At 42.8% G+C, this 13,285-nt stretch overlaps 1 protein-coding gene across 1 annotated transcript; it reads left to right on the top strand.

Moving 5' to 3' along the window:
* LOC138975963 (transcription intermediary factor 1-beta-like) lies at window positions 1–13,285 on the top strand. Its single transcript, XM_070348735.1, has 6 exons — window positions 1–338; window positions 3,603–4,267; window positions 5,176–5,548; window positions 7,700–7,867; window positions 9,176–9,267; window positions 12,562–13,285. Exons 2-6 carry the CDS (start codon window positions 3,608–3,610, stop codon window positions 12,703–12,705), a joined length of 1,437 nt encoding a protein of 478 aa, XP_070204836.1. The 5' UTR covers window positions 1–338; window positions 3,603–3,607; the 3' UTR covers window positions 12,706–13,285.

Here is a 13,285-nt window from a genome sequence, read left to right as displayed (position 1 = left end):
AACAAAACTCATTTATGTGTCCTTTCCTCGCTCACCTGCAGAGGAGTGTGTATACACTATTCAGCTCCTGCCAAGTACAGGCGACAATGAAATCGGTGCTGACTGGTGACACAGCGTTACAAGAGTTTCTCACTTTGAAAGTTTAGCAATTTGGAACCAGAACAGGTACCCACAAAATTATCCAAGAAGTTATTAGTTCTATCTAGTGATATAACACCCACCGGTATTCCTTTTCCAGTCACCAAGAAGAAGTCATCTATCAACAGCTGACGAAATTTTGGAAAAGAAATACTGACACACTGGTTCCTGTTGAGTTTGATCTTGTCTTTTCATATCTGGTGAGTATAATTTGCTTTTTGAAGCAAACCTTTTCCTACGCATTTTTACAACAAAATGTTGATTTTTGATTCACATTTTTTTCGTAATAATTCACTGTTTTATTGTAAACCTCTTCCTACTTATTCTAAGTTCTGCTGAAATGTTGAAAGTTCGTTTCAATGCATAACGTAAGATGAGAAATGTACTTTAGAATAGCTCTGTTATGGTGGTGATAAGACAAAGGCAGACGTTTTCCTACTGAGGTCATTTCAAACCAAGACATCGACATTGGCAAGACATTTTGTGATGAAAGAAGGATTAGAATAGATTACCGATCGTTATAGATAAATAAATTTAGAAGACTATCTATACGACTAAACTTTCTTCAGCTAAGAGGCATAAGAAGTACTTTACCCATTTCCGCAGTATTACTTGGCGTATTTAATTGCAGCCGCGTTCAAGATTGTCGGTTTCATACCAGGCTGTACAAAAATATGGCACAAATCAACACATTCATTGACTGTTTATTTAAATGAGCTTATTGACGGGCCGCCCGAGCGGCTCGTCTTTGGCGTCGGGTAAGTAGCTTGCAGGTGGAGACATTTTTGTTCATGGGGGATTTCTGTGACGTATGTACCACGTGACAGGAAGTCGCCGTTGGTCTCTGCAAAGAAACTACAATGCAGTGTGTGGTCTCGGTGAGACTGTGAAAGACAGAGAGCGACAGATACACACAGTGATTCAAGGCGCACAACTCTAGTAAAGTTGTCGTAGCACGTCCGTCTATGGCCAAAGTGATCCGGGTTCGATTCCCGGCATGGTCGGTCTATATTTTTTTTTCTTTTAAATTCTTGTTTACTATTGTTTATTATGAACGTTTTAATGTTTTATTTTACTCTAATGATTTTTTTAATTGTGTAAAATAAATAAAAATAAAAAATTTTTTTTTTTAATCCAAGTGATCCGGGTGGAAAGCGATTCGTCTATGGCCAAAGTGATCCGGGTTCGATTCCCGGCATGGGCGGTCTATTTTTTTTTATTTTTTTTTTAAATTCTTGTTTACTATTGTTTATTATGAACGTTTTAATGTTTTATTTTACTGTAATAATTTTTTTAATTGTGTAAAATAAATTAAAAAAATTTTTTTTTTTTTAAATCCACGTGCACAAGACAAAAACTTTCATACTGGGGGAGCGAGCCAGTCTGAAGAGTACTCGGGTCCAGCGCCAGCGTTTTTTATAAGAACTTGGAGTGATTGCGAATTTGCGCGTTTCTCGTGAGTGCTTTCGAAGTTTTGTAATTTGATTTTCCCCAGCGAGTGTTCTTTGGAGGGCAGTAGACTGTGATTGCTGGTGCATGTTTTTATTTTCGTTTTTCGTTCTTTGTTTCCGTTTGTAGTCTGTGGTCAAATACCTCACAATGTGCTCAAACAAATCACAGGCACAGGAAATGAACAAGAAGAAGTGTGTCACAAGAATTTGAATTCTAACAAAAACATGTGTATGAGTTCATAGACTACCACTGTCGAACCCTTCACTGTACAATGTAAATGAGTACAAAATATAGTCGTCAGTTTGGGAGACATTGTAGAGCACAGGTGAACTTTATCACAAACGGACAACACAAAAAGTACTTTCTTTTCAAACTTGAAAGTTTGTTGTCTATTTTTACCAGGGTCTTTCAATAACATGTGTATTTTTTATGTGAAAAAATTCATCTATTTTAACATTGTTGTACTTAAAATCTTAACATCTGCTAACAATTTGCGTATGAATATTTTTTATTCCTGCACTAGAAGGGAAGAAATCAACCTGTGGAAGACGTGCTGTGGTTTGTCTCCCTTCCTTCGAAACCGAAACCGTCTGTAACGCTTACAGGGCCACATAGATATCAGTCAACTCTCTCTCCACCCCCCACCCCCCCCCCCCCCCCCCCCCCCCCCCCGGCCCCCGACACCTCCACGCATTCAGCGTAACGGCTTGTACGGCGTGTTACTTCAACATAATATGATAATAATAATAATAATAATAATAATAATAATAATAATAATAATAATAATAATAACTTCAACAAGTATTTTTTGGAAAAAAATTAACCTTAACAAGGCCTCAACACAACAGCGCTTCCTGGAATTGCATGGCTGTTACCGGGAAATGTACTGGGTCAAAGGTCCGCCTGAATCGAAAATTTACTGGGGAAAAGACAGTGACTGCAAAAAATCGTGTACTTCATGATTGGTACAATGGCCAACACAAATGTTGTCGGATCAAGTCTACTTCCATTCTTTAGATGGTATATGTTTTTTCAAAGAAATAGTCTTTTACATTGACTACTGCCCTCCCAGGAAACCTGGCCACATCCTCAACAAAGTCAGCCAGAGCTTCGTTTAAGTGTGACAATGGGTCATATATTGGTGCTACATTACTAGCATTCAAATGTGTATTCATGGCAACAGCATTTTGCCATTTACAACAGTTTCACTAACACTGTATTCTTTCTTGCTTTATTATTTTGTGACTCAGTGATAATTTTAAATAAAGTTATTTGCATCATACACTTTGATTTTATTCATTTCTATTTATAACTACTTTTACTACTTTCCCTTCTACACTGTGACATGCCACTGTATGACGCTCATTCAGACCAAAAACAATACCATTCCTACCTGTTGCAACGTCTATCGCTCGCACTTTCTTTTGGTTCCTTGGTTGATCGATCGGTTTCTTGGTGGAAAACATATTTCTGTCACCAATACCAGTATTATTGCATCACTTCCATAAAGGTACAGTAGCCTTCTTCCTTTCTGTTAAGCCAATAGGTCTTATTCATTATTGAGCTCTTATTCATTATTGCATTACTTTCACAACAATCTTCTTCCTTGATATTGCGATAGTTGTTATCTCCCATTTATGTACAAACGCCGAAAAGACAATTTAACAGGACACATCAACACTATTATTTTGTTTACCTGTACCAACAGGTGTACAACTTCCTGTTTCTTTGATATTGTCAATGTTTCGGCCCGTGTTGATCCTGGGATCAACTGAATTTCTTGTTGATATTGTTTTCCAGCAGCCGTTTTAAAATTGAAGGCACTAAAAGTGTACGCCTCTATGTGTGTGCGTGCGTGCGTGCATCCGTCCGTGCGTGTGTGTGTGTGTGTGTGTGTGTGTGTGTCTGTGTGTGAATCTGAGTTCATGTCTGTCTGTCTGTCATCTGCCTCTCTACGTCTGCCTATCTGTGTTTATCCGTATACATGTGTCTGTGTCTCTGTCCGTATACAGTCACCATGGCAGGTAAGGCAAAGGGAGACTTACAGTGCCCAGTCTGCACCAACACCTTCACCAACCCCAAAATCCTGCCATGCAACCACCTGGCGTGTCGAGGCTGTCTTCTCTCAAGGCTGGAAAAGGAAGGTACGCAGGCAGGCTGTCCTCTCTGCAAAGCAACCATCCTCTCCTCCGCCAAGAAAGGTCAAGGTCAAGGTCGACTTGCTTCCGCGGTTGATTCGCTTCCCACGGACTGGATCACCACGGCCCTCGTGGACAACCAGAGAATTCTGGCTGGTCCGCATGTCTGCGCCATGTGTGAAAACAACGTCACCGCTACGTCATACTGTTTTGCGTGCAGGGTCAAACTCTGCCCGACATGCACCAGCTATCATGAGAAACTTCCAGGGACGAAAGAGCACAATTTGGGACAGCTCAGCAAACTCACTGAAAAACAATTGGCTGCGAACCGCCAAGCAACTTGTAACAACCACGCCAATAGGCCGGCTGAGATGTATTGCTCCTCCCACCACCAGCTCATTTGCATGGAGTGTTGCACGACCAATCATCGCAGATGTGCAGAGGTGAAGGCCATCGCGGAAGCAGCCAACGAGAAGAGGTCAGAGCTGAAACAACGTTCTCAGAAGCTGAAAACGAAAGGGGAAGGACTGGGGAGTCAGGTTTGTGTCCCTGCGGATCTTTGGGCGATCTCTTTGACTCCTTTGCTTTCTTTTACTGTGCGTGCGAGTTGCTATGGCTTAGCCACAGTTGAATGTAGTATCTTTACATGACTGCAAACTGTAATTCTTGACGAACAAGCTGCTTATTTATTAATGAGATAGTAGTAACTAATACCATGTCGGAATAGTCATCCATGACTGTGACCATGCAATAACACCACTGCACAGTGTAATAAAAGAACAATTAAATGCGACTAATACACAATGGTGCGTATGAGCTTTGTGCCTTACGAGTTTGTTCCTTGGTCGTTCTCGTGTCACAGATAGCAACACACACACACACACACACACACACACACACACACACACACACACACACACACACACACACACACACACACACACACACACACACACACACACACAAATAACATAAACAACATTCTGATACCGTCTCATTGCCTTGTTGGAATGAGAAAGCATGAAATGATTTGTAAGAATCCAATCGCATGTCCTTAAAAAGGATGTGCCGCTACCGAAAAACTATCTAATCGACCCGAACGATACACAATTCGGCTCCTTAAGATTGGGACAAAAGCATTAGACAGGACATAGACTTCAAAAGAGTCATGTCGAGATGCGGCCTTTATATAAAATTATATCAAAATAATGTAACTACAAAATAGTAATCTTACAACAAACATATCTGAGGAAACCAACGAAAATGAGAATGTATGTATATGTAGAACTTAAGGTACAGTAGCTATAGTTTGCATTCTTTCAAATATTACAATCGAAAGGGACCCGTGAACGTACATGTCTGAATCGAAATGGTACATGTAGGTTAGTTCTACATTCTGTTTTCAGTAACCAATGTTAACAAGCGTGGCTGGTGTGATATGTTCCAGGTCAAAAATGTCAAGGACAGGTTCAAGGACATGCGGAGCAAGACCAAGGACGTTTTTGACAACATACAGCAGAACGTTGAAAAACGACGCCAGCAGGTCAACGAACTCATTCAGATGGAAGAAGACTCAACGATGACGTCACTCAATGAGATCGAGAAGTCGCGAGATGGGGTGGATTCCATCTCTGAGAACATGGATCATTTGCTGACGTCAGCCCCTGATGACGCACTTCTGATGATGCAGAGGCATCTGAAGTCACGCCTGACCGACCTTGAGTCAGAGAGCAAGAGAATCACCAAGGTCAAGAATGCGGGTGACGTCGTTTTCGATGGTCAAATACTGTCGCGCCTCAAATCGGACCTGTACAAACTGGGTAAATCAAACTTTCTGCCGCCTCCAAATATTAGATCAAGTGACAGGCGCTGCAGTGGCCTAGTGAATAAGACGCTGGCCTCCCAAACGGGAGGTCGAAGGTTCGAATCACCTCGCGCCTAATGGGTGAAGGGTTGGAGATTTTTCCGATCTCCCAGGTCAACGTATGTTCAGACCTGCTAGTGCCTTGTCCCCAGTCGTATGTACACGCAAGCACAAGACCAAGTGCGCACGGAAAAGATCCTGTAATCCATGTCAGCGTTCACAAGCATTCTTCCCCCGAAAGCGGCGTATGGCTGCCTGAATGGCGGGGTAAAAACGGTCATACACGTAAAAACCCACTTGTGCAAAAAAACACCCAAAAACCACGTAGGTGTTAGATCAACTCAAAACGGACGTAACCGCTTTAAATGCCAAAAATAAGAAGAAGAAATGTTAGTTTGTGGAACGTTTAGACCAAACGAAACATCCACATTTGGAGAGTGTCGACCTAATGCTCTCTATATACATGTAGTAGACAAACATACACATGATTATGAAGCAAAGCAAAGAACAAACTTAGCTGAGGTAAATGAGGTGTAATTCAACACCTGCGCTATTGTATTTGTCACATAATTATGTGTATGTCTGTCCGATGTACTCATGAATATTTCGTTATGTCTGTCATGAAACGTTCCATAAGCAAATATTTATCCTTCTGATACACAAACGATACACAAATAATTAGATTTCTCACCTTTTTCTCCCTCCTCCCTGTTGCTTGAATTTGTGTGGTTGGGCCAGAGACTATAGAGTATACAGAGACTGTATAGCCTACTCTATAGTCTCTGGTTGGGCGCACATTTTTCAAGGTCATTCATATCATTTATATTCTATAAACTCAATTTGTTTCAGATCTTTAATTCGAGCTAGCAATGATATTCAATCAATCAATCAATATGAGGCTTATATCGCGCGTATTCCGTGGGTACAGTTCTAAGCGCAGGGATTTATTTTTTTAATTTTTTTATGCAATTTATATCACGCACATATTCAAGGCGCAGGGATTTATTTATGCCGTGTGAGATGGAATTTTTTTTTACACAATACATCACGCATTCACATCGGCCAGCAGATCGCAGCCATTTCGGCGCATATCCTACTTTTCACGGCCTATTATTCCAAGTCACACGGGTATTTTGGTGGACATTTTTATCTATGCCTATACAATTTTGCCAGGAAAGACCCTTTTGTCAATCGTGGGATCTTTAACGTGCACACCCCAATGTAGTGTACACGAAGGGACCTCGATTTTTCGTCTCATTCAAAAGACTAGCACTTGAACCCACCACCAAGGTTAGGAAAGGGGGGAGAAAATTGCTAACGCCCTGACCCAGGGTCGAACTCGCTACCTCTCGCTTCCGAGCGCAAGTGCGTTACCACTCGGCCACCCAGTCCCTGCAGATATTGCAGAACTGTGCTTATCAGCATGATTACTTTCATGCTGGAATTAACGTACTATTACATGTGTGATACACACACACAAAATTTAATCCTGGAATATAAATGGTACGGTTTAACTTCTTCTTCTTCTTCTTCGTTCATGGGCTGAAACTCCCACGTTCACTCATGTTTTTGCACGAGTGGAATTTTACGTGTATGACTGTTTTTACCCCGCCACGGTTTAACTTATGTTCTGTGTTTTAGTAACAAAATCTAGGTTAATATCTTGAAATGTAAAGATCTTTTGTCATTCACATTGTTTGAATGAATGCTAGATCGTAGGGTAAAACAACACTCTCTCTTATTAACAGTCTTCAAAGAGCATTGGAAACATGGATGGACACATTTTCAGAAACCAGAGAAAAAAAAGTGAACTGACCTTGTTTTCGGTTGCAAATTGTGAGGCTTTGATCATACAATGACGCCCACAGAATAAATGCATTTAGTCAGTAAAACCGTTATCGCGGTAGGTTTTCTGAATTTGCTGCCTTTCTTCAAAATGCATCGCCCCATTGCGTTTTAGAATCTTAGATAATCAGCCTTTTCAAAAACTGCTTGAAGTGTACAAGAAGAAAAGTGCATCGATAAATAGTTGTAGCATGAAGGCCTATAACACAAACATTGAAGGATTTGTTCTTTTTTTTTGTATCAACTTTGACTTACTTTACAGGGGAGGTACAAAAGCCACAGTACGAAATGAGGTACGTCTCAGATGAGGTGGCAACGAACCCGCAGTATCCTGTGGTGTACTTGTCAGACGATGAGGAGAGACCACAGTATCGAATCATTTCAACATCAGAGGATACGACTGTTGCCGTGTCAGGCGCCTTACGCTCAGGTATTATGAATGTGTGTGTGTATGTGTGTGTGTGTGTGTGTGTGTGTGTGTGTGTGTACGCATGCGTGTGTGCGGGCGTGCGTGCGTGTGTGTGTATGTGTGCGTGTGTGTGTGTTTGTGTGTGTGTGTGTGTTTCTGTTTGTATGTGTCCCTGTACATCTGCTCTCTCTGTCTCTCTGTCTCTTTCTCTCTCTCTCTCTCTCTCTTTCTCTCTCTCTCTCTCTCTCTCTCTCTCTCTCTCTCTCTCTCTCTCTCTCTCTCTCTCTCTCTCTCTCCTCATTCCATATTAATTGGTAACGACGCAATAGAGGAGGTTGGATATCATACAGTTTTGGGATTAAATATCGATAATAATTTGTCTTGGGCCCATCATGTTCGGTCGTTATGTAAAACAATGTCGAGAAAAATATATCAGTTAAATAGAAGTAAACACTTTCTAGATCAGCACTCAAGGTTATTATACTTTAACGCATATATACAAACCATCACAGATTATTGTTCGACCATCTAGATCTGGGACTCTGCCAGTGCTAATATTTTAAAACCATTGTATAGTTTACATAGGCGAGCGCTAAAACTAATTTTACTGAAACAACCCAGTCTTGTATTTGATGATTATAAGAAACTTAAGATTCTCCCATTAAAAGAAAGATTTAAATTAAATGAAGGCGTGCTCCTTCACAAAATACTTTCCGGCCGTGCACCACGAACTTTCGTTGCAAACTTTAAAGTCAAACCAAACCGAAAGTTTAACGTCACAATTCCAAGGATAGATCTCTTCAAGTCAAGCTTAGCCTATTCTGGTAGCGTCCTGTGGAATTCTCTCCCGGAATTTGTGAGAGTCCCAATGAGTCTCAATACTTTCAAAAAACACCTTTCATTGTATTCAATGTTAAATTACGAAAAATCACAGTGATGGAAGACTTCGTTTAGTTATATTTTCATTTGTCCAAAGCATCAGTGTTCATTATATCCACACAAAAACACTCAAAGCTTTAATAAGACATTTACTCATGCATGTGTATTCAGCATTGTTTTCACTACGTTACATATGTTTGTGTATAATATGTAATATGTAAATATTCATATGTTGTTGTTTTTCTCTACCTTTTTCTCTACGTGAATATCCGTGTAAATATGTGATTAGATTAGTCCCCTCTCTGGGCGAGGGCTGGTTGAAAAAAAGCTCGTTGTATTGCTTATGCCACAACTCTCGAAAAAAAAATTTGATTTGATTTGATTTGATTTGATCTCTGCACGTGCGCTCGTGCTTGTCTTTACACGCATGGACTGTGGAATCCATTGCAGGTTACCCCAGAGGAGCGGAATTGGCCAAGGTCCTGAAGGTGGGGGACAAAGTCAGAAGGGGCCGAGACTGGGCTCTTTGGAACGGCGTACAGGCAAGTACACAAGCTATCATTACACCCCCGTATATTCTGGGGGGGGGGGGGGGTTGTAGAGGCTTCACTCTGGCTGCTTGTTTCAGAAGGAGACTTGCCCCGGCCGGTTCATACACCTTTTATTCTTCTTCTTCTTCTTCTTCTTCTGCGTTCGTGGGCTGAAACTCCCACGTACACTACGTGTTTTTTGCACGAGTGGAATTGTACGTGTATGACCGTTTTTACCCCGCCATTTAGGCAGCCATACGCCGCTTTCGGGGGAAGCATGCTGGGTATTTTCGTGTTTCTATAACCCACCGAACTCTGACATGGATTACAGGATCTTTTTTGTACACACGGGGGTGTTCGGACACCGAGGAGAGTCTGCACACAAAGTTGACTCTGAGAAATAAATCTCTCGCCGAACGTGGGGACGAACTCACGCTGACAGCGGCCAACTGGATACAAATCCAGCGCACTACCGACTGAGCTACATCCCCGCCCTTCACCTTTTATTCAATAGAACCCACACAACACTTACTTTGTTTACATAGGGTCTAGGTTCTGTTGCCAGAAACCAATTTTTGAATTTCACTTCAAGGGGAAGATTGCCCTGGTCCTGTTTCAGGTCAGCCCTTGTTTTCATTTATTGCATTTGATGCGTTATCTTCCCATATTTAGGACATATGGGTCCCCCCTCTCCCAGTGGTTAGCTACCAGCAGTAATCAGAGGTGCGATACCCACGATTTCGCGTGCTCAGGTGTCATCGCGTACACTTAGGGCTGAGTTTAACGAAGATGTTTACGTGCCACGGCGGTGACAAGCGGGTGGGACAAGCATATCGTCTTTGACCCGTGTCCGTCCTGTACCAGGATTCGAACCAGTAACCCGAGGAACCCTAGTTCAGTGCTCTACCCACTGAGCTACCAGATCCTCCACTGTATCCGTTTTAAACATTAGCAAAGCTTGCTTAGCTAAATGTTTGCCACATCGTGCGTGACTGGGAAGGCACACATTTAGTAAAACTTCGGCCCCGCAATTTTTGGCAGAGTTGCGCCGTCTTTGCGGGTCTGCGTCCTTGATATCCGTGTGTGTCCAAGTCCCTGGAAGCTCGGATCTTTAACGTGCGCGTCGGTATTTTTTCTGTATTTGCGCACTGGGATGGTACAATTTCGTCTTCACTGAACGCTGACTCAAGGGAGTACAGAACCCTCCGTTCACAATCACAGGAACTGCACTAAACGCTGACTCTGTGGAGTACAGAACCCTCCATTCAAAATCACAGGAACTGTACTGAACGCTGACTCAAGGAAGTACAGAACCCTCCGTTCACAATCACAGGAACTGCACTGAACGCTGACTCTAGGGAGTACAGAACCCTCCGTTCAAAATCACAGGAACTGCACTGAACGCTGACTCAAGAGAGTACAGAACCCTCCGTTCACAACCACAGGAACTGGATTGAACGCTGACTCAAGGGAGTACAGAACCCTCCGTTCAAAATCACGGGAACTGCACTGAACGCTGACTCTAGGGTGTACAGAACCCTCCGTTTAAAATCACAGGAACTGCACTGAACGCGGACTCAAGGGAGTACAGAACCCTCCGTTCAAAATCACAGGAACTGCACTGAACGCTGACTCTAGGGAGTACAGAACCCTCCGTTTAAAATCACAGGAACTGCACTGAACGCTGACTCAAGGGAGTACAGAACCCTCCGTTCAAAATCACAGGAACTGCACTGAACTCTGACACTAGGGAGTACAGAACCCTCCGTTCAAAATCACAGGAACTGCACTGAACGCTGACTCAAGGGAGTACAGAACCCTCCGTTCAAAATCACAGGAACTGCACTGAACGCTGACTCTAGGGAGTACAGAACCCTCCGTTCAAAATCACAGGAACTGCACTGAACGCTGACTCAAGGGAGTACAGAACCCTCCATTCAAAATCACAGGAACTGCACTGAACGCTGACTCAAGGGAGTACAGAACCCTCCGTTCAAAATCACAGGAACTGCACTGAACGCTGACTCTAGGGAGTACAGAACCCTCCGTTTAAAATCACAGGAACTGCACTGACCGCTGACTCAAGGGAGTACAGAACCCTCCGTTCAAAATCACAGGAACTGCACTGAACGCTGACTCTAGGGAGTACAGAACCCTCCGTTTAAAATCATAGGAACTGCACTGAACGCGGACTCAAGGGAGTACAGAACCCTCCGTTCAAAATCACAGGAACTGCACTGAACGCTGACTCAAGGGAGTACAGAACCCTCCGTTCAAAATCACAGGAACTGCACTGAACGCTGACTCTAGGGAGTACAGAACCCTCCGTTCAAAATCACAGGAACTGCACTGAACGCTGACTCAAGGGAGTACAGAACCCTCCGTTCAAAATCACAGGAACTGCACTGAACGCTGACTCTAGGGAGTACAGAACGCTCCGTTCAAAATCACAGGAACTGCACTGAACGCTGACTCTAGGGAGTACAGAACCCTCCGTTCAAAATCACAGGAACTGCACTTAACGCTGACTCTAGGGAGTACAGAACCCTCCGTTCAAAATCACAGGAACTGCACTGAACGCTGACTCTAGGGAGTACAGAACCCTCCGTTCAAAATCACAGGAACTGCACTGAACGCTGACTCAAGGGAGTACAGAACCCTCCGTTCAAAATCACAGGAACTGCACTGAACGCTGACTCTAGGGAGTACAGAACCCTCCGTTCAAAATCACAGGAACTGCACTGAACGCTGACTCAAGGGAGTACAGAACCCTCCATTCAAAATCACAGGAACTGCACTGAACGCTGACTCAAGGGAGTACAGAACCCTCCGTCCAAAATCACAGGAACTGCACTGAACGCTGACTCTGGGGAGTACAGAACCCTCCATTCAAAATCACAGGAACTGCACTGAACACTCACTCTGTGAAAAACAGAACCCTCCGTTCAAAATTTTAGGAAAGTCAAGAAGTGGATCCGGGTCAGGTGTGTGTATTCTTGGATTCAGCAATTGTTCCCATTTAGGCCACGACAGGCATACCCTCACAGCTGAACCCGTTCCTTGACTGGGTACTGTTTCATTTTTCAAAGTACAGCCATTACGCTGACATTTGAAGATACCTTATTCCGCGTACACAATCTTGTAAAGCATCGGCCAAGGCTTTTAAATGTGACACAGCAACTCCTTGTTTCTTTTTTTCAGATTTGTTATTACTTTATTTTTCTTCACTAAATTATTTTTGTAAATGGCAATGCTCAAAGTAAATCCGACATGTCTAAATTTCCAGAATAAATTTTCTGTGCGCAGGACACCGGAGGCACAGGCAGGGTGACGGCCATTAATTCCCAGATCATCCCTTTCCCGGGCTGGGTGGACGTGCAGTGGGACACAGGAGAGGAGGATTCTTATCGTATGGGCTGTGGTGGTCGCTATGAGCTGGACCTGGCTTGACTCCTGACCTCTTCAACTCTGTGATTACCATGATGATGATGTCACTCGATTGAGCTTTTTCGTAGCTTTTAGAGTTCCGGTTTAATCTAGCTGTCGTCATTTTATGGTCAGGTGATTGGTTTTGTTTAGTTTACTGCTGGGTTTAATAGGTTTGACCTTGTTTTGTTTCCGTTGGTTTCGTTTGACCTTGTTTTGTTTCTGTTGGTTTAGTTTGACCTTGTTTTGTTCAGCTTCGTTGAACTTCGTTTGGTCTATTTTCTCTTGTTAATTCAATACAAATGCCTGCTTTTTCATTCGCCTCGCGCATCCTCTTTCCGTTTCGGTATTACCTTTGACCACCGTCGTTGTCGTCGTCGTCGTCGTCGTCGTCTGGAAAAATAGTGAACTCTTAATGAAGTTGAACGTTATTTTATTTAATAGTGAAACGCATTACACATTTTTTAATAATGTGTTTGTTCGGTCGATTGGCCGACTGATTGACTGGAAGCTAGTTTGGTTGCTTGCTTGTATACTAAGCCGATGTGGACAAATTAGGATAGTTGGTGCTTGGATAAAAATCACTAAATGTGTATAATATCAA

Source organism: Littorina saxatilis, linkage group LG9, assembly GCF_037325665.1.
Source record: "Littorina saxatilis isolate snail1 linkage group LG9, US_GU_Lsax_2.0, whole genome shotgun sequence".
Taxonomy (NCBI): domain Eukaryota; kingdom Metazoa; phylum Mollusca; class Gastropoda; order Littorinimorpha; family Littorinidae; genus Littorina; species Littorina saxatilis.
Note: the sequence above shows the minus strand (reverse complement) of the source record. Positions and strands in the feature narration are given on the sequence as shown.

What these genes read in the sequence shown, in the direction of transcription:
- LOC138975963 (XM_070348735.1), top strand. Translation starts at nt 3,608, where the DNA reads ATGGCAGGTAAGGCAAAGGGAGACTTACAGTGCCCAGTCTGCACCAAC. An exon ending in GTCAGGCGCCTTACGCTCAG is followed by an intron (nt 7,868 to 9,175) that starts GTATTATGAATG and finishes AATCCATTGCAG; the next exon opens with GTTACCCCAGAGGAGCGGAA. An exon ending in CTCTTTGGAACGGCGTACAG is followed by an intron (nt 9,268 to 12,561) that starts GCAAGTACACAA and finishes TTCTGTGCGCAG; the next exon opens with GACACCGGAGGCACAGGCAG.